General features: G+C 36.2%; 1 protein-coding gene across 2 annotated transcripts in view; it reads left to right on the top strand.

The window, feature by feature from the left end:
• UHRF2 (ubiquitin like with PHD and ring finger domains 2) overlaps positions 1-26307 on the top strand; it is a 73468-nt gene that overhangs the window by 24365 nt on the left and 22796 nt on the right. For both annotated transcript variants that reach the window (XM_060102170.1, XM_060102169.1), the window contains 3 exons: positions 8995-9213; positions 23418-23527; positions 25812-25998. In XM_060102170.1, the coding sequence (XP_059958153.1) occupies positions 8995-9213; positions 23418-23527; positions 25812-25998 (516 nt within the window). The remainder of the gene's footprint in view (positions 1-8994; positions 9214-23417; positions 23528-25811; positions 25999-26307) is intronic.

Raw genomic sequence — 26307 nt, 5'->3', positions numbered from 1 at the left:
GATAGTACTTTGCCTAATACTGTTTGAGTCTTCTAAAATGCTTAGTTAGCTTACAAGTCACCTAAGGAAATGCGCTTTTACTATATTATAACAAACCTGTTTTAAAAATTGTGCTTAATCAATTTCCCTGAAATTTAATTCCCCAGGTTTTACTCAATGATTTGTTAATTGAAAACACAATTGGTTTTTGCTAAAATGTCACATAGTTCAGGATAATCAAAAGCATGTACTCTGAAGGATATCTCTAAAAGACATCTAAACAGTATTTGGAGCAATGAAAATGTTACTGGGAAAACAAGCTTAAGGATATTTAAGGCTTATCTGAGAATATAGACTTTATAACACCAAAGTGTTTCTAAATTCTCAAAGATGCAGAGTAGCTAACTAGAATAATCTTATACCTGTATTGGGGTAATACCTTGACTTCAGGTTCTAAGAATGGAAGGTCATGTAGAATAAGAGAAAAAAAGGACCCTAGTCTTATCCTTCCATAGCTGTATGTTGGCTCTTGGCACAGTGTAGTCAGCTTCGGTATTGTTCCTTCCTCTCTGCTTCAGGTCTTTGGGGATATCTTGAGCCCTGTTTTAGAAGTTTTTCAAGCTTCTACCACTTTCCAAATGTTTCATACAGTCTCCTGCAGTTTTCGCCAGTGCAAATGCTGGAAGAAGTCAGTGCTTGGACCAATTTGTAGAATTTGCAGTGGTTATCTTCAGCCATACATTAGACTTCATGGGAGGCAGGGAATGCTGTGTTGGAGGCTGCCTATACTTAAAAAGACTTTCTCTTATGTACTTGTATAAGTAACAGTGGAGCTAACTGCAAGTTTCTTCGTTTTAAGAAATCCAAAAACAATCTTTAAAACACCTTTTTCTTATTATCTCTGTATAGAATTCTTTGTTCCCACTTAACTACCCTAAAACACAGTGGTCACAGTTTATTACATTTTATTAAGAGCTTTAGTTATACAAAAGATTTTTCTATTTAATGAGTTGCATGTTTCCAAACATCTGTAGGCCTGGTATATCCCAAACCCACTAAAGTTTGAACGTGGTATCTGCTTCTCAATGAAAACTTGCTATTTTGTAGTGTAAGTTCTGTTATAGAAATATGCACAACTAGCTTTTAGAGTACCTAAAGTTCTGAGATTATAAGGTAGAAAAGATACTTCTGTATTCCTGAAGGAGAACCACAGGATACCAAGGATAAGGAGGTACAAAATACAGGGTTACCTAAGGGTAGATTAGTATGGCTGGAGTGTAGGAGATATATGGTGAGTAGTAAGAAATGAAACTAAAGGTAAATAAAGATTTCAAGTTAAACATGGCAGATTAAGTTGCATGTTTGTCTCCACTCCTTCTTACACCCTCCTAGAAGACAGTAAAAGAATAAATGCATAAACCCCCGAGGACAAAAAATGTGATAGAAGTAAGACACAGAAGAGAAAGCAACAAAATTTTGGAAGATAAGAAGCTAATGGGTAAATGATGCTTAACTTAGGCCAGAAAAAGCTGAAACCTAAGGATAAGCCAACAACAAGCAAGTAAATTGACATCGAAGAACCTTTGGCAGGTTCAGACCTTGGATTTACCAGGTACTTTAGACATAGGCATGTGGAATAAAACAGAAGAAGAGGATTGGTTTATTTATATGAAAGAGCATTTTAATCACTTCTACCCCACTCAAGGCTTAAATCAAGAAAGAGGAAAACATGGTATTCAGGAAATAGGATTCAACGCAGGAAGTAATGAAAGGAGATCCCAGCATGGCAGCTGTGGAACAGGTCTAAGCCTGAAGAGCAAGTTTTCCAGATTAGTATAGGACAGAGGTCTCTAGAAGATGTTTTGCAACCCAGAACACTAGTAGAGTACCTGAAATGTCTGAACGTAGAAGCGTTTTAACAACTGTGGCAGAATGGGGATAATTAATATGTACATGGAAAATTAAGCAAGTAGCAACCAAAAAGAAGAGTTAAGTACTCAACAGAAAACAAAGTTGTGAAAGAAAGGATTTATAATTAAAGCATACTTCATTAGTTAGCTATGAACACTTATTTAGTCAACATGTAAAAAAAATATTGTAAAAAATACTGATTTTTACAAACAACTTGGTTTGTATAACGTGCTTAAGAGCAAGAAATTTTGTCAATCCTTGCAAGATTATAAATCCTAGAGCCATGTGATCAGAGTTTGAGTCATGTCTCTGCTTCTTACTCCTGTCCAAGTAAGTTAACTTCTGTGCCACATCTGTAAAATGGGGATAGAATAGTGCCTACCTGTATCCTAAGAGGTAAATATGTTAACACTTAGAGCAGTGCCTTGTGTTAGTAATTATAAGGAAGAAGAGATGGAGGCAAATGAGCTGTACATCAGGGATGGGTAGAATAACAGTTTGAAGTAAAAAGCAGTGTGTAAGCATGTTACTTTAAAATATGGTGGAAAATAAAAGAAATAGCTAAAAGTTAAACAGTTGCATCGGGGGAATAGAAACCAGTGTGGTGGACTGGGGCAGGAGGCTGCTTGTCCTCACTGTAAGCCTTGAGTGTTAACTTAGAGTTTTGTACTCTTGTGGGAAAACTTCAAAAGTGGGAAGAGCCTTTTGTTTGGATTTTAACTTGAAGCACAGAGCATTTTATTTTTTATTGTAGAAATCTTTAAACTTATGCAGAGGTTGAGAGAAAGAACTCATCACCTAGCTTCAATCATTATGAACTCCTGGCCAATCTTGTTTAATCCGTACCAGCATCCCCAAGCACCACCACTGGATTATTTTGAAGCGAGTCCCAAATCTTAAGTCTTTTCAACCAGAAATAGCCTTAGCAGCTGTGGTGGACACAGTGCTCAGATCTTGAAGACAGAACTTGCTGACCTGCAAGGAATGAATGCAGTTAACTGATAACTTTTAGCCACAGCACTTTTGATATCTGTGACAGTGTTTGAGCCAAAGCCACACTCTTTCTTGGCATCCTCCAGCTGGTGACTAAGTGTGGCAGCAGTTCTAGGGCCTGGCAGTTATGCCCAGCATTTCTCCAAAGCTCACGATTGGATTGGCGAAGATTTTGTTTGTATCACATTCTCATGTTTCTCCTGCTCAACCCTCTTTTCCTCTCCTTTCAAAGTGAAAGACAGCATCGTGGTCTAAGGGCTATTGCTTCCTAGTCCTACTCTTTCTCCCTATTTTTTGTAGGTTCATCCTGATCTTGACATCTTAGCTATTTTCTCAGTTGAAAACTCTAAAAGGATCCTTTTTAAAGTGTGCAGGAGACAGCTAACATCAGGCCAGGGATTTACTACTCTTTAAAAGGTCTGTGTGTTGGGGAACTTAACTTTCAGGAGGATTCTCATCATTCCTTGATAAAAATGGTTCACTCTGCATAAACTCTGCAAAAAAAAAATATTATTTATGCCGAACACCTGCTTCTGGGAGTCTGGAATTTTGGTATGTGCTAGACATTGAGTGCTGACGTGATGAATCCCTAAGAAAAATCTTGAGCATTCTTCACTGTACACCCCTGGTAGTAACATTACACACATGTTGTCGTAATATGTTGCTGGACATATTAAGCACATTTTGTGTGACTACTGGGAGCGAACTCCTTGAGCTTGCACCTGATTTCCTCTAGACTTGATTCCATGTGCCTTTTTCCTTTGCTGAATTTGCTTTGTATCCTTTCATTGTAGTAAATCATAGCCATGGGAAGAACTGTGTGCTCTCCTGTGAGAATGAGTCACTGATCCTGGGATGGGGACCCTAAAGCATTAAAAAAAAAAAAAATCCATATGAAATTTACAATAATTCCTTAAAATCAAATAACCAGTCAATGTTCAGACTGACTTATTTTTTAAAAATATACTTGGGATTTACAGATAAGTATCAAAATTAAGATCCACCCATTGCATGTAGTTGATAGGTTAAGTCTCAACCTACAGGTTTCCCCTATTCTTTCTTCCTTGCTATTTATTTGTACAAGTAACAGTTTATTCAGTTTTCCCACAGTCTGAACTTTACTGATTACATTTCTGTAGTGGTATTTAACATGTTTCTCTGTTAATGTTAGTTTCCTGAAAGTTTATACAGTCTTCCCTTGTTATCCATGGGAGATTGGTTCCAGGACCTCCACACATACCAAAATCCATGGATGCTCAAGTCCCTTATATAAAATGGCATATTTGCATATAACCTATGCATATCCTCTTGTATACTTTAAATCATGTCAGATTACTTATAATGCCTAATACAATGTAAATGCTATATAAATAGTTGCTTGAGCCTGGCAAATTGAGCTGCTTTTTGGAACCTTCTGGAATTTTTTTTCTGAATATTTCAATCAGTGGTTGGTTGACTCTGGATGCAGAACCCATGAGTATGGAGGGACGACTGTACTTAGAGGCTTGATTGGTTTTAAATTTCATTATTTGATAACACTAGTTTAGAGATGGTATTTATTTACCTATTACATGGCATTGGGAGGCACATAATACCTGCTTCTTTCTTTTTTTGTGGTAAGATTTGGGTGTTGTCAGCCTGATACATCCATTGTGAAATTTGCTGCCAGCTTTTAATAGTTTTAGTAGCCATTAATCTTTACCTATAGCCACTATTTTATGAAATGTAGTAAAAATAGTGATACCTCATTCTCTCCTTCATTTATTAGCTATAATTTTTTCATAAGGAGCTTTCCTCAACAAGCAGTTGGTTCATATACAAAAGGTAGGATAAACTATTGATTCTTGAACTTTTTCAGTGTTAAGAATGAATAAAGTCCCTAGCATCCTCCAGAGGTTAGTCAGTGAGATTTTTACTAAGTCTCATTATGAACTAATGGATTTTAAGACTTGTTTTACTCTAACTCAGTTCTTTTTGGTGCCCAGATTGTCTCATCTCTGGCCTGTGGAGGCTCCTTCAAGTTGCACCTGACATAATGAGGGTTTCTTTGCATTCAGGTACAATAGGAAGTCCCAAGCTCTTCTATTTCCTGCCCAGGCCTGGATTCAGCCATTTCTTTAAGGAGCCCTAGTTCTTTTTGTAAGAGCTTGTAGTCAGCTGTTCATTGATACTTGTTTTGATCATGTTTCTAGGTCTTAACATTGGAAACAGCTAGGAAGTGTTTGTATTGATATTTCCAATTAATTTTAGAGTTGAGGGGTTATCATTTAGTATCCTTAATCTCTTATTTTTTCTCTTACCTTGAAAATCATGGTTTCTATTAATGTCACCACTGACTTGTTTTATTCTACTCATATGATGGTTTCAGACTAACTACTAATATTGCAAACAATATGATTAGTGAAAAGTTGGTATGTTTTTTACTTTGTCCTTAGTAAATAGGTATAACCCCACTAGGAATGTATAGTTAGTGTATTTTCAAGTCACTTGTAATGGTATTTCTCAGTAGTTAAGCCACTTTTTTCATTTTGCTTTTGGTTTTTAGGGATTTCTTACATTTTGTAAATTCTGTTTTTATAATCAAGTGAAACTTTAAACGATCTTATAGGTAAAACTTCAAAACAAGTACATTAAGAAAAAGTGTCCATCTTGGTTCCTTCTCTATTTCTTACCTCTTTTTGTAGTAACTAAATGAGTTTTTGTTTATCCTTCTGTCTCAAAATATATGTATGTATGTGTGATTACTTGTATACTCACAAATACCTACACACTTATATATGTACATGTACAAGTATGTATTTCCACACACACTCATTAGGTAGAAAGCACACATAAATGCTGTTTGCATCTTGGTCTTTTTTTTTAGTTAATGTCTCTCCATAGCAGATGTCATATTCCTTTCTACAGGAGAATAATATTCCATTATATAATTGTATCATATAGTAAGTAGTTTCCTATTATGGACATTTGATTATTTCTAGTCCTGCTGTTACAGATAGTGCAGCTATAAATAGCCTTGTGTATGTGTCTTTTCCTGGGTTTTTTTGTTACTTGTGTTTGGGATAGATTCCTAGAAGTGGAATTCGTGGATCAAAAGGTAAATATATAGGCAATTTTGCTGTGTATTGCCAAATTCCCCTCTACAAGGAGACAGTACCACTTTGTATTCCCATCAGCAATGTAAGAATGCCTGTTTTCCCACAGCCTATGAACAAGTTGTTATCAGGCGTCACAAAATGTTTTAAGCAGATCTGTGTTTTAGAATCTTTGGCAAAAGTATAATGGAGTCTAAGGTGTAATCCTAAAGACAGAGAGATGTGTTGGCCTTGACAGTAGTCTCAGAGAAATGCAGGCCTTCTTTAATGTAACTCTGTACCCTTAGTGAAGTGTTAACAGTATATAGCATAAGGAGGACTTAGTAACTGGATGGAGGAATTGGGGATAACTCCAATTTCTGGGAGTATGAAAATTTAGAAAATATTGAGCATCAGCAGATTATGGGATGGGGGAATTTCTTGAATTTGAGGTGCTCCTGAGACATACGTGTTAGAGATGTAGTTGGATATGTGAATCTGAAGAGAGAATTTTGGGTTAGAACAGAGCTTCTGAGTCATCACTCTATGTGATGTTAAGATATGTTAAGATATGTGTAGATGAAGATGCCCAAGAAAAGAATGATAGTGATATTTGAGTCTGGGCGTGTTCTTGACTTTGGTAAAAGTAGTTTTTGGGTCCCTTCTATATCTTTTTATACAGCAACTGTCTTATCATCTCTGGGTAGCATTAGAAAAAGTATACTTCACTTTCATGACTTTTACACACTTACTGTATACATAAAGATGATCTATTCATATGTTCTACTTCTATAATTCTGTTCTGAAATCATACTTAGTTTCAGGGCAAACAGCTTAAATTCCTTTGCTCTGACGTAGGCAATGATTTATTTAACTCATCAAGAAACATGATTTTAAAAGTTTGTTACAAATATTTCCATTCTTGGTATCTAATTTTGGCAATCATAGGTAAATGGAGAGCTTTTTACCAGTGAAATATGCTTTTTTACTGTGTTAATCATACAGGAATATATGATAACGTCATGATGTAAAAATCACAATACAGCTGAGAAAAGGATCTCATCTAAAAGAATAGTTTTCTATCCTTTATGACCTTAAGAATATTTAGTCAGGAAACAAATTCACAACTTTAGAATTAGAAAAGCCCTAAAATATCTAGTTACAAGTCTTCTCCATTTTAGTTCTCAAAACAGCCATATGAGGTAGTTACCATTAGGTACGTTTTACACATGAGAGGTAGTCATGTGTAAACTAAGCACATGTAAAACAGCGAAGTTTAGTAACTTTCCCAAGGATACACGGTAGTAGGAAGCTAAAATGGAATTTAAACCCAGGCATGTTGAAAATAGAACATATTTTGAGTGAAGAGACCAGTATGATAAAGGATTCAAAACCTTACGTAAGTTGAAGGAAATTCACTTGAAATGTTTCATACTTAGAAGATAGAGGAGGGCAGGGTGACAGACTTAGACTGTCAAGGATTAGGTCTTTCATGGAGAGAGTATATAGATTTCTTCATGGCACTTAAGCTATGGAACTCATTCTGTGTTTATCTTTGATCCAGTATCAAGTATATTCTCTTTCCTATGTCAGAGCTGTGTGAAGACAGAATGGTTTCTCTTAGGGTTAAAGCTGGCCTCTCATCACACCATCCGAGCAGAGGTTACATGGTTATTTGGGAGGCTTGTGGTAAAGGGGAATTATAGTACTGAGAGGGTAAATGGACCAGATAGTTTCTGAGGCCCCTTGCTAATCCTGAGATTTTTCTTTCCCCAATTAACTAAAATTTGAAGAAACTTGATTAAAATTCTACCCAGGGTTAATATCCATTTATTATAAATGAGTTAGATACACTGTGAGGGTCCTAGGCCTGCATATTACTTGTTTGATTTGGAAGAGCTAAGGCTAGCTGCTAGAGCTGCTTCCAACTTCAGGCCCACTTAAATTTTGAGTAGGCCACTCAGTTGGTTAAGGGTTAATGGTCTCTTCCCTTAGTTTTCTACATTGTTAATGCTGTCACAGAACCATATGATATTTAACTATTCTTGTGTTTCTGCAGCACAGTAGCTTATCAAACTTGAGTATGCTTGAGAATTTCTGAGGAGATTTGTGAAAATAGATCACTGGGCCTCACTCCCGGCGTTTCTGAGTCAGATCAGAAGTGGAGCCTAAGAGTCTGCATTTATAGCATGTTCACAGATGGAACCACCGGTTTGAGAGCCACTGCTATAGTAGTTTGGCCTTTCCCAGTAGATTGAGTTTTCCAAGAGCAGGAACCAGATATTACTCATTTCTTTTAGCAAGCAATACATAAAGGCAACAGATCTTAATTTTATAGAAATCATTGTGGACTGTTACATTGCTGTTTTTGGCCTAACCAGATGTTAGGCCAAAAAGTGAGGAACCTTGTAAGGCTTTAAGTTTGGGTCACGTTTAGGTTTGTTAAGTTTACATTTAGAAATTCAAGTGAGATCAAGATTCTGCTAGATTTCTTTCACATGGTTCTACTTTCTGATACATACAAAATTCCAGGATTTTTTGCTCTTGTTTTTTTGTTTTTTCATTTTGCCATTACTAGGCAGCTAGCTACATGTAAGAACTGAAATCTTATCTTTCTCTTTCTGGAAAAATGGAGGCCATTGAAAGTGTACTAGGTTTATGTTCTTATTATGCGTAAAGCAAATGGCAGAACTTGATGAACTGGTTCCAAGTTCAGGAGGAGGTCAGCATCTAGTCTTATTAAAGTAATTTTTAAACATGGGTTAAGAAAATGTGGAAAAGAAGAACTTGGGTTTTTTACTTACCCTACTCTTTTTTCCCTATCACCACCACCATCCCCAAGCTAGCAAAGAATGACTTACTAAGATTTTAGCAAGACTTGTTTATTCTGGCAGTTAAAATCAGGAATAAATATCATTTACTTTAAGTGCCATTAAGAATAATATGATTAGGTTTTTATACATGTTGCATATAATTTTAGTCTTCCTTGTTGATAATCATAAGCAGTGTTCTGTGATTCTTTTTTCTCTCTTCTCAGATATCCGGAAAGTGGTACTGTAGAAATAAATGTCAAGGATCTTCGACCACGAGCTAGAACCACTTTGAAATGGAACGAACTAAATGTCGGTGATGTGGTAATGGTTAATTACAATGTAGAAAGTCCTAGTAATAGAGGATTTTGGTTTGATGCAGAAATTACCACACTGAAGACGATCTCAAGGACCAAAAAAGAACTTCGTGTGACTGTTTTCTTGGGGTAAGATTCTCTTCCTGATGCCATTTAATTACTGAATTAAGGAGTGTAATTTTTAGGTATTAAGCACACGTTCTTTAGTTTAAAAAAGATGGAATCTATGAAAGATGGAAATTTCCATACTAGAGGAAAACTTTTTAATAAATTCTTGAGAATTTTTTATTAAGAATGGCCCTTAAATCTCCATTGCTACTTTAAGGCTGGAGGTATTATTTGAAAGCACCTTGGAAATAATTGAATATCTTATTAGAGAAATTCTTGCCTACCACACAGGATTCTCCTAGGTTAAACCAATAATATACAAAAGCATTTCAATAGCTATGGTTGCTATGAGGATCTATGTTGATATAACACCAGTGAATGTCTACCTAGGCAGCTGTCTGCTAGACTTGCAAGGCTAGCAAAAATTTTCTTTTATAGTAATTTAATTTAAGAACTTAAAACAAGCTTAATGAAGAGAATTCAAAATGTAAAATGTCACCCAAGATTTCATATTACTCAGATATTTCCATTGTTAATTCTTTAAGGAATACTTTTAGATGTTTCCTTCAAGGGATAAAGTACTATGCATTGTTCCAAAGCTACCTTTTTACACTTGGGGAAATAGTATCAACATCGTTTTGTGTTCAGTTCTTCTGAATAAAGTGTATTGGATAAATAGTCACTAATTTACTTTTTTAAAAAGCCTGTTAAAAGTATTTCCAGTTCTTTATTACGATGTTTAAGTAAACAACTTTGTGTATATGTTTTTGTGCATTTCTTTTCTTTAGAATGAATTATTAGAAGTACATTTGTTGTGTTGAGCATTGAGGATACTAGAAAGATCCTGACAGTTTTCTTTGACTTAAGGGAAGCAGCCAAACTAACAATCTTGTCAAGTTCTGGTTAACTGATTAAATATATTATGTATTATATATATAATGGACATATATTATCATATCTGTTATAACATGGAGGTGACAAATCTAAGATCAAGCATCTGCTTATGATTAATAATATAAAGCAGGGGTCGGGCCTCCCTGGTGGCGCAAGTGGTTGAGAGTCCGCCTGCCGATGCAGGGGATACGGGTTCGTGCCCCGGTCTGGGAGGATCCCATATGCCGCGGAGCGGCTGGGCCCGTGAGCCATGGCCGCTGAGCCTGCGCGTCCGGAGCCTGCGCGTCCGGAGCCTGTGCTCCGCAACGGGGGAGGCCACAACAGTGAGAGGCCCGCATACCGCAAAAAAAAAAAAAAAAAAAAAAAAAAAAAAAAAAAAAAAAAAAAAAAAAAAAAATATAAAGCAGGGGTTGGTAAACTATGGCCCACTTGCTACCTGTTTTATGAAAATAAAGTTTTATTGGAACACAGTGATCCCCATTTATGTATTGGCCATGGCTGGTTTTTTGTGTGTGTGCTCAACAGCATTGTTGAGTGGTTGCACATGAAGCTTACAGAATCTTGAACTACTTACCCTCTGACCCTTCATGGAAAAAGTTTGCTGACTCCTAAGATAAAGAAAAAGAATGTTGTGAGCTTATCTTTTAGAAAACAGTTTCAGAAATTTGTACAAACACAAGTGTGATTCTATTGCCAGGCTAAGGACATAACAATTAACAGAGTTCTAAGCAACTTGAAATTCTGATATGGATACATATCATGAAGGAAAGGAGAAAGCATCTACATAAATTAGTTATCTAGGGATTCTTATAATGTTCTTGAGTGTAGGAAGTGGAAAGAAGCATGTTTACACAATGGGAAGAGATAACAGTACTCATAACATTGAGCTAAAAAAGCTTGCTATTTAGAACATGTTTTCCTGAGTAATTCTGAGGTACAGTTAGAGTGGAGCATGCTGGCTTTAGGGACTAGAACTAAGATTGAGTGGAAATTATAGATAGGCAAATATTGACTCATGAGAAAATGATTATATGATGGCTATCCCAAAGTAAAACACACTGTCCTATAAAGGATTATGTTTGCTGTCATTTAGGTTTTTACTAGACATGTTAGGGATACAAGAGTCAAAAAGGAGTCACTGTGGCTTGTGGATGGGATTTTTTTTTCATTGTTAGAAATCTTTTCCCTTCAATGGAAAGAGTGGATAAATAGCCAGAGGGAAAGTATAAATATATTCTGCTGTTGATAGTTTGGGGCTGTTACAAGCAGTGCTGCCATGACATTATACCTCTGTCCTGGTGCTTATGTGCATTAGTTTCTGTAGGATGTGTCTTGTCTAGAAGTAGAATTGCTGGGTTGTAGAAGTTGTGCATCTTTAACTTTAAGAGATAGGACCAAATATTTAAGTGGTTGTACCAGATTGCACTTCCACAGTAGTATGAGAGTTCCCATTGCTCTGCATTCTTTTTTTTTTTTTTTCTTTTTGCGGTATGCGGGCCTCTCACTGTTGTGGCCTCTCCCGTTGCGGAGCACAGGCTCCGGATGCGCAGGCTCAGCGGCCATGGCCCACGGGCCCAGCCGCTCCGCGGCACATGGGATCCTCCCAGACCGGGGCACGAACCCGTATCCCCTGCATCGGCAGGCGGACTCTCAACCACTGCGCCACCAGGGAGGCCCTGCTCTGCATTCTTAACCACACTTACTTTTGTCAGGCTTGAGTTTTTGCTTGTCAGGTGGGTATATAATAGTATTCCATTGTGGCTTTGATTTACATTTCCCTGACTATTAATGAGATTGAGAACCGTTATGTTTATTGGCAATTTGGATATCTCTTGTAAGGATCCTGTTTCAAATATTGGTGTGTGTTGTTGTAGCTAATTAAGTAGTCTGTCTCATTGATTTTTAGGAGTTCTAGAGAACTCCTAAAGTAGAGTAGAGACTTGACCATTTCAGTTATATGTGGAGAAAATGTCTACTCCAATTCTGTGGCTTATCTTTTTTCCCTATGTTTGAGTAGTAGTCTTAATTTTAAGGGGTTGAATTTATCAAAAATTTCCCCTAATGCTTATACTTTCTGTGTCTTGCTTTAAGAAACCTACTGGGGCTTGGTCAGGGTTGGGGATAGGTGAGGGTGGTCAAAAGGTACAAATTTCCAGTTATATGATATATAAGTTCTAGGGATGTAATGTACAGCATGGCAACTATAGTTAACAATACTGTACTGTATATTTGAAAGCTGCTTAGAGAGTAGATCTTTAAAGTTTTCATCACAAGGGAAAAAAATATTGTAACTGTGAGGTGATGGATGTTAACTAAACTTTTTGTGGTAATCATTGTCAATATATACATATATCAAATCATTATGTTCTATACCTTGAACTTATACAATGGTATGTCAATTATATCTCAATAAAACATAGAGTGGGGAGAAACTTTTCCCTACTCAGAAAACATAAAGATATTCTCCATTATTACCTTATAAAAGCTTAATATTTACCTTTCTTTAGATCTTTAATCCACTTGAAGTAGGTCTTTTTGTACAGTGTGAGGTAAGGGTTAGACTTAATACATATGAATAATCATTTTTCCTGGCATCATTTATTGAAAAGCCCATTTTCCCCTCATTGATCTTCAGTATCACCTCATCACATATCTTTATATTCGATGCATCCATCTGGTCTCTATTCTGTATCATTGGTCTGTTTTGAGTGTCCTTATATAAGTTCCATGCTTTCATAATATGACAGAGCAGGTCTTCTACCTTGTGCTTCAATAGTTCTTCTCTGTTCTTAGCTCTGTGTACTTTCATTCGAGTTTTCCAGTCATTTTGGTAATTTCTACATAAAAACCATTGGGAATTTGATAGATACTACATTAAATCTAATGCATGGGTGTGATTTCTGTCCATTTACTTATGTCTTTATTATGATTTTGTCATGTATTTATTAGGTGGAACCATATGAAATGTTTTTATAGATTCAAAATATTTGAATGTTGACCATTATATGGTTCAGCCTGATATAATTCTCTCCAGAGGTCTGATCTTATGTGTCTGTTATCCTTATTTAACCTCAGATACCACTTGTTATTATAAACCCTTTTTAAATTTTATTTTTCTCTTTGTTACTGGTATATAAGTAACCTTTGATTTTGGATCCATTAGCCTTACTAGAGTTAATAATTTTAATTCACATGTAGATTGTTTCAGGATTTTTATCATTGTAATCTGTGAATTATGACATTTTTGTGTTGTATTTTTCCTTTGATTGCTAACTTTTGTCTTAATTCACCAGTTGCCTGTTAGTACATTGCTGAAAGGAGGTGGTGAGAGCAGGCATCTTTTTTTTCTCCTGATATTTCTTTGAAAGTTTTACCAATAGTTATAATGTTTGATGGGTATTTTGTAGGTATGCTTTCCTGGATTCGGTTTGACAATATTTTGTATAGGATTTTTGCATTTAGGTTAATGAGTGAAATTTGTATATTAACTTTCCTATCTTAGCTATCCTTTCCAAATTACATTGGTTTTATAAAATTATCGTGTGCTATAATATTTTTCTATTTTATGGTAGAGTTTTGTGTCCTTTTCTTGAATGTTAAAACTTCTCAGTAAAGTCCTTTGGGGCTGAGTTTTCTTTGTGAGAAGGTTTTTTGATTTCTGTAATGATTATAGAACTATTCAGATTTTCTATTCTTGAAATAGGATTTAATTTTCTAGGAACCTGTTTTAATTTTAGTTTATTGTCATAAGTTTGGATAGCCTCATCTTTTAACGTGTATAGTCTATCAGTTTTATTATACATTTACAAAGAACTAACCTTCATCTTTGATACTCTATTGTATTGAAAGTGCAAAGGAAGAAGCAAATAGAGGACATGATTTTTAATCTGCCTCGGAGATTTGATAAGGGAACTGGGAGTTAAAGTTCATGCTTGTTCCTAATTTTTAGTTTGTGAGTAGCAAAAAGTGAATATACTTGAACTGTCTAATTCTAGTTAACAAAATTCTATTTTTAACTTGCCGTTTTCTGTTTCTACTTTAGCCTTGAAGAAAATTCAAAACAGAAGTCTAGGGTTTAAATCAGTTTTTCAAAACTTTGGTCACTTACTCTTGTATATTTAATACTATATGAACTTATACTAGATTAGATATTCCTAAGTAGAATTTGAATCCTATAGCAAAAAAAAAAAAATTTAACCTTACTAAAACTATGGATGTACTTACTGTATTTTGTGTCATTTTTTAGGGTTTTATTTACTAAATTTCATCCATACTTGTTTATCATGACATCTCTAGTGATCTTATTATTGAATGTACCATTCTTACAGACTATGAACTTGATGTCCATATCAAGTTATAAATCAAAGCTCACTTTATTCCAACCATATTGGCCTCCTTGTGTTGCTTGATCATATAAACACGCTCCTGTTTCAGAGCTTTTGCACATGCTATTTCCTTTGACTGGTCTGCGCCACACAGATACTCATTTGGCTTACTTTGTCTTTTGTTTTATTTCTTTATTCAAATATCACTTCGAAAGACAACTTTCTTTTTTTTTTGCGGTACGCGGGCCTCTCACTGTTGTGGCCTCTACCGTTGCAGAGCACAGGCTTCGGACGTGCAGACTCAGCGGCCATGGCTCACGGGCCCAGCCGCTCCGTGACATGTGAGATCTTCCTGGACCGGGGCACGAACCCGTGTCCCCTGCATCAGCAGGCAGACTCTAAACCACTGCGCCACCAGGGAAGCCCCGAAAGACAACTTTCTTGATCACGCTATGTAAAACCATACAGATAGACAGATACCAGGCATAGGTGTGTGTATATATGATTGAATTATCCCTTAGTCTAACTTATTTTTCTTTATGATACTGATTATCACCTGACATTATTTTCTCTTGCCCTACTTGTATTAGTTTCCTATTATTGCTATAACAAATTACCACAGGCTTAGTGGCTTAAATAATAGAACTTACTATTTTACAGTTCTGTAGGTCAGAAGTCTTATGAGTTTCACTGGGCTAAAAGCAGTGTCGTCAGGGATGTGTTCCTTTTTGGAGACTGAAGGAAAATTGACTTCCTTGCCTTTTTCAGATTTTAGGGGCCTCCCAATTCCTTGGCCTGTGGGCTGCTTCTCCATGTTTAAAGCCAACAAAATTGAATCTTTGACTGTTCATTTGTAGTCACATCTTCATCAGGCTCTTTCTTCTTCCCTTTTCTACTTTTCAAGGCCCCCTGTGATTACATTGGGCCCATCTAGATAATCCTATTTAAAGGTCATTAACAAAGTCCCTTTTGCCATATAAGGTAACATATTCACAGGTTCCTGGGCTTAGGACATAGATGTCTTTGGGGCCTATTATTCTGCCAAGCATACCACTGGAATGTTAATGCTTTGATTTTTTTGTTGTTGTTGTTTGCTCCTGTGTGTCAGGCCCTGTTCTAAGCCCTAGTTAAAATAAATGTTCAGTAAATACAATATTTCATAGAATCTGAAATTAACGGTTTTCCATATTTTAACATCTGAAATTATGATGATCTTAAAATTGCTATTGGCCTGACTAAAGTTGGGTTCTTTCAGATATTTGAGTTTACTTCAGCTAGTCACCTTGGAGTGCCGTCTAACTTGAAGTTAAATTTTCTGCTTGAGCTTTTTTAAACCACACAGGTAGTATGAATTCATATCTGCAAACCACAAGGTATGCCTGTGGTTCAACTCTCAGGGGATACTTTTTCTCCTTATACCCAGGGGTAATATTGAAACACAGGCATCTTTATTTTCTGTATCTGCAAGGTGGTTTATTTGCCACTTTTCTTTAACATGAGAGAAGCCATTTGTTGTCCTAGCTTTGAGGGTCCTTCTAGACAGCTCATCTCAGGCTTTTTTCTTGCTTGAGGTTTCATAAAATAATATGTCTTATAGTTGTTAGCTTTCATTTGGTGTCCCATCTTTATTTGAGGGTTCTTCTTATACTGACCCATTGCAGGCCGGTTTCTTTTTTGGTAGTATATAAAATAGTGCATTTTTACAATTGTTCGTTTATTAGATTTCAGTGAAATAGGGTGTTTCCTGAAGGAATGAATTGACTACCTGTTTTGGTTGTGATCTATGCCTTCATTAGTTTAGTCAAGAGGAAATGGATGTAGTAAGCCTTCAACTTAAAATGATAAATGACTGGAAAACTGATTTTAGTTTTAAGCTGTCTGATTTTGTGACTTTATTGAAGCACATAGAAAGTTTCTCTTTCCAGTTAGGGTGGAATAGCTGGCAGCAGATCAGCATTCTTACCTAGAACAACTAGAATAGCCAGATCAAGTACAGTTGTCCTCTGAAAGGCAGCAGAGAGGTAAGGAGAACGACCAGGGATATGACTCTGGAAAGGGAAGAACCTTAGAAAACAATTAGCTTTTTAAAAAAAAATTGTTTGTTTACTTATTTATTTATATTTATTTATTGTTTGTTTATTTATGGCTGCATTGGGTCTTCGTTGCTGCGTGCGGGCCTTCTCTAGCTGCAGCGAGCAGGGGCCACTCTTCATTGCAGTGCGCAGGCTTCTCATTGTGGTAGCCTCTCTCGTTGCGGAGCCACAGGCTCTAGGTGCTCGGGCTGCAGTAGTTGTGGTGTGTGGGCTTCAGTAGTTGTGGTGTGCGGGCTCTAGAGCACAGGCTCAGTAGTTGTGGTGCACGGACTTAGTTGCTCCACAGCATGTGGGATCTTCCCGGACCAGGGCTCAAACCCCTGTCTCCTGCATTGGCAGGCGGATTCTTAACCACTGCACCACCAGGGAAGCCTGACAGTTAGCTTTTGTAGTTGCTTTTTGGCCTGGGGACTATGCTAATTATGGATACAGGGCAAACCTCACTGAACAACTGGTGTCAGTGTGGGGACAAGAAATCAGAGCTGTTGGCAGATATGTGGGATGCCTCAAGCATATGACCTGTGTTCTCTTAGGACTTTTGCCAAATACTGGCTTTTCCTAGGCAGGAGGCTAAAAACATAAGTAGAAAACAAAATGGAGTTTTTCGCAGTCTTAGAAGGCAAACATGAATTTGGGGATCCCTGGTGGAGTGGTCCCACAGAATAATACAACAGGCTCTTAGTTGAAAACTGTAGATGGTTAAGGCAGACAGGTAGACTAAATCTTACCAAAACTGAAAAACCAGCCTTGCCTCAGCAGAGTTGCTAATTAAAATGTTAAACCACTGTAGTATCTCTCCAGCAGAAGGAAGATTGGACCTTCTTAATGGTAAGATAATGTCTGAAGCCTCTAATGTGTTTTCTTTTTTTTTTTATGCTTTTCTTTCTTTTTTAAAATTTATTTATTTTATTCTTTTATTTTTGGCTGCATTGGGTCGTCGTTGCTGTGCCCGGGCTTTCTCTAGTTGCGGAGAGCGGGGGCTACTCTTCGTTGTGGTGCGCGGGCTTCTCATTATGGTGGCTTCTCTTGTTGTGGAGCGTGGGCTCTAGAGCGCAGCCTCAGTAATTGTGGCACACAGGCTCAGTAGTTGTGGCTCACGGGCTTAGTTGCTCCATGGCATGTGGGATCTTCCCAGACCGGGGCTTGAACCCATGTTCCCTGCATTGAGAGGTGGATTCTTAACCAGTGTGCCATCAAGGAAGCCCACCTTTAATGTTTTATATATACTATCTACCATGGAATCAAAAATACTGTGCTACCAAAAGACAGGGCCACATAATCAAAAACCATAAGAAGATAAACCAAAAACAGAAATGGAGTCATGAGTGATCTTAATCTTGATCAAGTTACCAGGCAGGAACTTTAAAGTAATTATAATTAATATGCTTAAGAAAATAGTTGAAATGATAGAGAATTTCAACTGGGAATTAGAATCTATTAAATAATCATATGGAGAACAAGAAGTGAAAAATACAGTTTCCACAACTAAGACTTCCTTAGGTTGGTTTATCAGCAGATAAGACACAGCAGAAGATAGGATAAACTCAAAGACAAGTCAGTGAAAAATATCCAACTAAAACATTGAAAATATAATGGAAAATAATACAGAAAAGACTTATATATGTGGGACTTTGTGAAGAAGTGTGTTTACATCTATTTGTAGTTCCCCAAAAGAGAGTAGAGTGAAAACTATTTGAAAATATAATAGCTAGAATTTTCCAAAACTGATAAAAGATGTCAGTCAAAGATTGAAGTTTTGTAGTTCCTAAGCAGGATAAATAAAAAGAAAACGGTGGCATATTGCAATAAGGCTGCTGAAAACTAAAGGTAGAATCAAAGGGAAGACGGCTGAGTTTTAACCAGGAGTAGTGTAAGCTAGAAGACAGTGGAATGGCGTCTGAAAACACTGACTTTAAAAGTTCTCAACTTAGAAATACATTTTTAATGAAAATATACTACAAAAATGAAACCAAAATAAAGACGTCAGACCACACCTGAGAGAATTCAGTACCAACAGACTTGCACTAAAAGAAATACTAAAGGGAGTTCTTTAAGCAGAAGGAAGATGATCTCAGATAGAAATAAGGAAATATAGGAAATAATTATGAACAGAGGAAGGGTAACTATGTGAGTACAAATAGACTACTGAAAAAATAAGTTTAAAATATGTGTAGAATAAAATCATGATAACCATGTGAAAGATGGGATTAGTAAATGAAGCTGAGATTCTGACGTGATCAGGAAAGTACTGAAAGTAAAACGTAAAGCAGATTGATTTTTCAGGTTTGGATGGTGCATTCTCTAAGAACCACTAAAAACTAATAAAATATTAGCAAATTAAGAGTGGAAATAGAATAATACAAAAGAAGGCAATCAAGAAGAGTAAGACAAAAAGGGAGATAAAATAGAAGACATGGTAAAATGGTAGCAACAAATATATCATCAATTATATTAACTATATATGAACTAAATATTATAAAGACAAAGATCAACAGACTAGATTAAAATAAAAACAAAACTCTTAGGCTGCTTATAAGAAAATCTTCTTAAATATGAAATCACAGAAGTTGAAAATACAAGGATGGATGGGATTCTAGGAAGATGGCAACAGCATAGATTTTAATCTTCCTAGATATCCTTATAAAAACAAATAGAACGAAAAGATCTAATCCAAAAATTAAGGGCAGTATCTACAAACATTTAGGGTGATGTGGTATCTCCCACAAACACCAAGATAGCTGCTGAGATAAACAACTAAAAGCTACAAGACCTGTGCCGTATCGGTAACTATATAAGAGGAAGAAGAGAGTAACAGAATATATGATTGACCCAAGAACTCCAAAATAATAAGTTACCTCAGCAAGCTATCTCACCTGAGAGTAGCAGCTATGGTGGCCATCTTTTAAGATGACCCCCAATAATTCCTGCTTCCTGGTACTCAACGCCTTGCATAGTTCCCTCCCACATTTTATTAGGGTTGCTCTTTGTGACCAGTAGAATATGGCAGAAGTGATGGTATACCACTTCTGAGATTGGGTTATGAAAACATGGAAGCTTCCATTTTGGGCTCTCTCAGATCACTTCCTCTGGTGGAAGCCAGCTGTTATGCTGTGAGAATTCAGACAGCCCGTTGGTCTTCCCCCAGTTGAGCCTTTAGATGAGACTGTAGGTCTGGTCAACAGCTTGACTGAAAGCTCAAGAAAGATCATGAACCAGAACTACTCAGCTAAGCTGCTTCCAAATTGCTGGTCCACAGAAACTGAGGTAATTTTTGTTTTAAACTGCTAGTTTTGTGGTGACTTGTTATGTAATAATAGTTAACTAATACAGCAGCTGAAGCCAGAAATGGGTATGCACCCCAGTTTGGATGAGTATATGCAGTTTGCAGTAAGGTCTGAAGAGATTACAGCCCTATGAACTCTCAAAATTAGTCAGCTAAAGTTCTATTCCAGGACAAAGTCCCATATTGAGAATAAACTGCTAGGAATGCAGTCCAAATTGAGTAGGACAGGAACAGTAAAGACAAAGGAAAAAGGGTCCAGTTAAAAATAGGGGAGGGGAATAGAGCCAGGAGATACCAAAAGGAAGTTTCTATAGTGTTATTTTTTTTAATTAATTTTTGAGGCAAAATTTACTTAAAGCAGTATGTACCATATTGCAATATGTACCATATAAAGCCACCACTGTAATCAAGATATAGAACCTTTTCATTACCCCCCCAAAAGTCCCTGTGGGCTCCATCAGAGTCACAATTACTACCACAACCCTCAACCTTGGCCTCAAACTACTGATCTGCTTTCTATCAGATTAGATTTTAGCTGCCGTAGTTTTGAATGCTTCTCCAAAAAGCAGCAACAACAAAACTGAGTTATGTGGAGCTCTGTGGCTGTGATCTAGCAAACCTAATTGAAGTTATACCCTCTAAAGGGTCAAGAAAATTTTATAAAAACAAGCAAAAGAAAAACATTGATGTCAAATCCTTAGAAAATTAGAAGAAAAAGAAAAAAGGAACTAGGATAACACCCTTACAAGGAAAACATCCCAGAAAGACATCCATGAGTCAAGAAAAGGTAAGCCAAGAATTTTAAGTCTAGCCAAACTGGCCTTCAGTATAAAGGCTGGAGACAAACTATCATTAACTTGTAAGAACTAGGGGAGGAATTGTTCTCATGAACCCTTCCTGGGAAATCTTGTAGAGAACTAGTTTCAGACCATCAAGATGACTGTAGGCAATTTGACATAGAGTAGTGATAAATATTAAAAATATTTCTGCATCTAGAACTGGGACTAGAGGAAGGTGCATAAAGGAGAAAGTGTAGTATGTAATGGTTTTATGATCTGACACTGTAGATATAACTGAAAGACATGGCAGAAATATACAAAGAAATTTTAAAGTATTTTCTGTAATCATAATGACAACTGGTGAAAATGTCATATGTAATGTGGGGTAAAGCAAAGAAGTACTTGTAGCATTCTAATTTAGGCATCTAATTTAGGCATCTTAGAGAACTAGAATTTTCTGATTGTGGGGGAAAGGAGAAAGAGAAATAACTGCTTTGTCAAAAGCAGACTTATCCTTTAGTCCTGAATTTGAACAGAAAGTGTTTGCATGAACTCATGAGGTATCTTGTACATGTATTAATGTGTATGTCTAAATTTTGTAGCTTGGTCTAGAAATAGTGATCAATCCAGTTTTAGAAAGCTTTTCTAGTGCCTAAATTGTGGTCTTGAAATAACCATTTCCACCTAAAAGAAACTAGGCTTCCTTGGAGATAAGACTTCAGGCTGCGGGGGGGTGCGGGGGGCGGAAGCTGGGGCGAATTGAGAGTAGCATCTGCATATATACTCTACCGAATGTAAAATAGATAGCTAGTGGGAAGCAGCAGCATAGCACAGGGAGATCAGCTCGGTGCTTTGTGACCACCTAGAGGGGTGGGATAGGGAGGGTGGGAGGGAGGGGATATGGGGGTATATGTATGCATATGGCTGATTCACTTTGTTGTACAACAGAAACTAACACAGTATTGTAAAGCAATTACACTCCAATAAAGATCTCGTAGAAAAAGAAAAAAGACTACAGGGTGGGGGCAGAAAATGTACAAGATGAACTGAGAACAAAAATCTTGTCTTGTACATAACAAGGAAGCCCACAAAGACTGCTAAATTCTTGTCAGAAAGATTTGAGAATCAACTGGAAGATCCCGTTGGCCAAAGATGAGACGATTTGAACATCAATAAGGAAAATAACTAGCGTGGATTGAAACACCTCAAATACATGAACTCCTAGTTACATAGAAACTCATTGGTCACCTACATAGAATGTTTGAGAACTATGTTTTTTAAACTGCTAAAGAAAGCATTTCATCTGTATTTGTTATATGAGCTATACCAGAGTCACCAAGTAATTGATGAGCTCAGGTTTCTCTTTATGGAATTATTCCAGCAAATAAGTAAAAAAGGAATGAAAGAACTAGAATATCAACAGTTTCCAATCCCCAGTGAATTAATCTAGGCATTGAGCATCTATGGCTGCTGTAGGAAAAGACAACTAAATAATTAGGTGCTTACTGATGAAAATAGACCTATAGACAGTTTTACCCAAAAAATGAACCTGGATTTGAGTAAACATTTAGAGCAAGGGTCAGCAGTTTTGTTCTATAAAGGGACAGATAGTAAATAGTTTAACCTTTGGCCGCCAGATGGTCTCTGTCACAATTCAACTCTGCTGTTGTAGCGTGAGACCAGCCACAGAGAATACACAAACAAATAGGCATAGTTGTGTTCCAGTAAAACTTTATTTTTAAAAACAGGCATCACACCAAGGGTTTTCAACCTTTACTCCAGATCCAACTACTGATTTACTGGAGATATAAATGACAGAAAAAACTAGAGTACACTTTGGGAATGCAGGTATCAAAATCGAGACCATGGGAAACTCTATAGGACAAATGGTGGGGCTTCTTCAACAAATTATAAGGAAAAATATTGGGAATTTAGTTTTTGAAACACAAAACTATATCATATACTTAAGGAGGCAGACAAGTGAGAAGATTGAAGAAAATTAAGGTAAATATAACTCGTGGGAGGGAGTGAAGAGGTTGTGACTGGGAGGGACGACATGAAGTGCTGAGTTAGTTGACAGTCCTATCTCTTGTCATGGTTGATTACAAAGATGTGTACCTTATAATTGGCTAAACCATACATTTATCTATAAATTTTCTGCATTTGACATTAAAAGTTTTAAAAGGTGAAATGATTGAAAAAGTCACCAAGCAAATGGTAACCAAAAAAACAAAAGGTATACTTTTGATACAAAATGCATTACTAGAGATACAAAGACATTTCATAAGATTTAAGGATCCTTAATCTGTATGTACCCAATAATATATCTTCAGAAATACAAAGCAAAAGTTGATAGATTAAAAGGAGAATTATACAAATCCACAGTCACAGCAAGAAACTTTGAAGAAGTATATGCAAACAGCTATAAATGTGGCTATGAAAAATATGGCTTAGTATTTGAAAGACTTTTCTTTGTAATAAGAGGTCATCTATTTACCCAGAAGATTGCCATATTTATTGGAAATATGTTTAAATCTTTCATTTTAATTGGGAGTATCATTTTACCTAGTCTTTAAGTTAAATTAAATTTACAAGATAGCTATCTTCTCACCAGATGATCTGAGTCTTAAATTTTTTTTCCTAATATTATAAGTGACACTTAACTTCAAATATTAATTAATCACTGGACTTTTCCTACTGCTGGAAACAATAACTCAGTGATTAGAATAGCTATAATCCCCATTTGTAAATAGGTAGTGTTCAGCGAGTTTCCAAACTGACTTTTAATTACTATTTGTGTATGATTTAGATTTTGCTGGCAGAGGTTAACCTTTCTTCCTTTTTTAAACAGGGGTTCTGAAGGAAAATTAAATGACTGTCAGATAAGATTCATAAATGAAATCTTCAAGATCGAGAAACCTGGAGCCCATCCTCTTTCATTGGCAGATGGAAAGTTTTTAAGTATGGATTTTTCTTATGGGCTGAGACTGCATATATTGTTCATGATTGCCTTTTTAACTGGCCAGGGAATAACTTTTGAGAAAGTATAAAATTGTAGACCATACAAATTTATTTTCAAGACAACCATTTTGATATAAGATCTATTTTGGTTTAATGGATTTTTCTCAAATGATATAATTTGTCTTCAAAAAATATTTTCTCATCTTGGCATTTTATTGCCATTTTCTTGCTGTTTCCTTTATTATAGAGTCTGTCCAGATTAAAAACCCACTTTGGTAATGTTGTGGCCATTTACGATTAATTTTGAATAGTGAGACTTATTTTTATACTAGTAGAGCCTGAGAAGAATAATGCTGGTTGAGCCCTGAATTTCTGGGAGGTAGTGAATGAGGTTTATGTCATCATTAGGATGTTAGAATGTAGCCTTATCTCTTTCTTCCATATATTTTACTTAATATCATATAGCTAGTTGGTAACAGAGGTAGACTAGATTCTGAGTCTTTTCCTTCATGGTTCAATCACTATCTTTCCAAATAGGTTACAGTGTCTCATACTCTGTCAATTCTGATTATTTTTCTGGAGAACAATTCATTGACTTTATGCTGTGTGTCAATGTCTAGTATATTCTGGGAAAAGAAATATTCAAGATTAAATAGTTCTGCCTCACCTCTTCTTACCACAGTTGTGCAAGATTAGAACAAGACAAGACCTTTAACAGATCAATAAATAGATTTCCACGTTACTGGTCTAAGCCATACTCATTTTTTGAGGCTGCGATGCTAATACATCTACGTGAATTAAGAACCTTAAGGCATACTGTGTATGACTGTTTCTATGGTTTATGACTGTTTCTATGGTTTATGACTGTACGGTTATATTCTAGGAATAAAGGTAAACTTGATGAGTAAACTTATTTAATGTGACTTACTTGCTTTCAGTAAAACACAATAGAAAAACAAGATTGACTAGGTTTTTCTTGTGTTTTCTCAGTATATCTGCATATATATGTTGTTCTCTTCTCTGTCTAATGCTAATCATGTTATAGCTACAGCTTTGAACTTCTGTGTAAAGAAACCATTTCAGAGCCACAGCCAGATTGCCATTGACCAGATCACTCTCCAAACCAAAACTAAACATACCTTTGGCATTTTAGGTCTGTGAAATTTCCATTACTTATATGTTGTCACAGCTACCTTAGTGGAAGTGAAACAAAATTGTAACCTTCCATTCATTAGCAAGAATAGGCAGTGTGATCAGTCAGAAAGTTAGTACTGAAATCAGTGGCAATTTTCTTTCCCGCTCTCTTATTTGTCAGGTACTTGTTCCCTGTTTCTCTCATTGAACAATCAGCTCTGATACAGTAAATTCCTCGCGAATTTATTGTGTGTATTTGTAAGAAATTCAGAGTATAGAACTATATAAATTATAGAACTCCCAAGAGGTAATCACTCTAACAATATGTGTCATTCTAGACATCTTTCTGTATCTATATAATTCATCTTTGTGTATCTATACAGTTAATTTTGTGTAAAAAATTTATTCTGCAATTTCCTTTTGAATTTAACATATTTGACTACCTCTGTATTATAGTTCTTACAGACTTACCTCATTTTACACAAAATCTGTCCAACTGTTACTCTTTTGACATTTAAATTTAACTTTTGGTATTAGTGAGCATTACTATAAGATTTCTGTGTATATATGTATATTTTATAATTTCAAGTGAATATTTTGGCAGAAGGTGTTTGGGTTTAGATGGGGGAGGCTGGTGGGATGGGGGAGGTGGGGGGCAATAAGTGGAACCTGTTAGTTGCCAGAGTTCTGAACCAGTTGACAAGTAAGATAAAAAAATAAATAAACTGTTAGATACTGTTACTAATAAAGAGTATGTTGGGGGCATAGCAAAACCAAAATGGGTTTGCTAACTTCTAACAGCCATACCCCTCCTAGTTCAGTCCACCCAAGGAAAGGTTTGGGTCTGCAGAACAGGCGTTACCTAATAGTTTCGTTTATTACATAGTTAGATCCAAACAACTTTGTTCAAGTATTGTATTTTGCTTGAAATTTTAATATATCTTACGGTGCCCCGTGAGTTCACTGCATTGCCCCTAGGCATCTCGATGCACATTTGGGGAACTTTAAAGTACTACACTGGATTATTCCTTATGGTTCTTTTCTCTTTGTTAAAAAAGCTGCATGTTATTCTCATGAGTTTTTCTTTATAAGATTCATAGAGATAAAAATGATTTTAAGACTAGGCTTGCTATAATTTTGTTCTTAATAGGGAAAAATGACCCTGAATGTGACTTTTGTGGTGGAGACCCAAATAAGAAATGCCGTTCTTGCTCCTGTCGTATATGTGGTGGAAAACAGGAACCCAACATGCAAGTTCTATGTGATGAATGTAACATGGCCTATCATATTTACTGCCTGAATCCTCCGTTGGATAAGGTCCCTGAAGAGGAATACTGGTATGATTATCAGGGGATTTTTGTTGCTACTATGTTAAGAATTGAATGTGAAATGTGTCTTTGAAACACCAAAAGTAGATTTCTAAGGATACATAGTGTACATATATTTTTGATAGGTAAGAGGTAGATTTATTGAGAGAGATACACATTCTGTAGGCAGAATGTGGTCCATCTCAGAAGGCGAGAGCGGCCTACATAGTGTATATTAAAGGGTTTAAAATTGTATAACTAATGGTTATTTGGCATTGATACCTTTATTAAGTTATAACAACAGCTTCTGACCCAGTCTCTCGCTCCATTTTTTAATCC

The sequence above is a fragment of the Mesoplodon densirostris genome, chromosome 6, assembly GCF_025265405.1.
Source record: "Mesoplodon densirostris isolate mMesDen1 chromosome 6, mMesDen1 primary haplotype, whole genome shotgun sequence".
Lineage (NCBI taxonomy): Eukaryota > Metazoa > Chordata > Mammalia > Artiodactyla > Ziphiidae > Mesoplodon > Mesoplodon densirostris.
The sequence above is the reverse complement of the archived record's forward strand: the minus strand, read 5'-3'. Positions and strand labels throughout refer to the sequence as shown.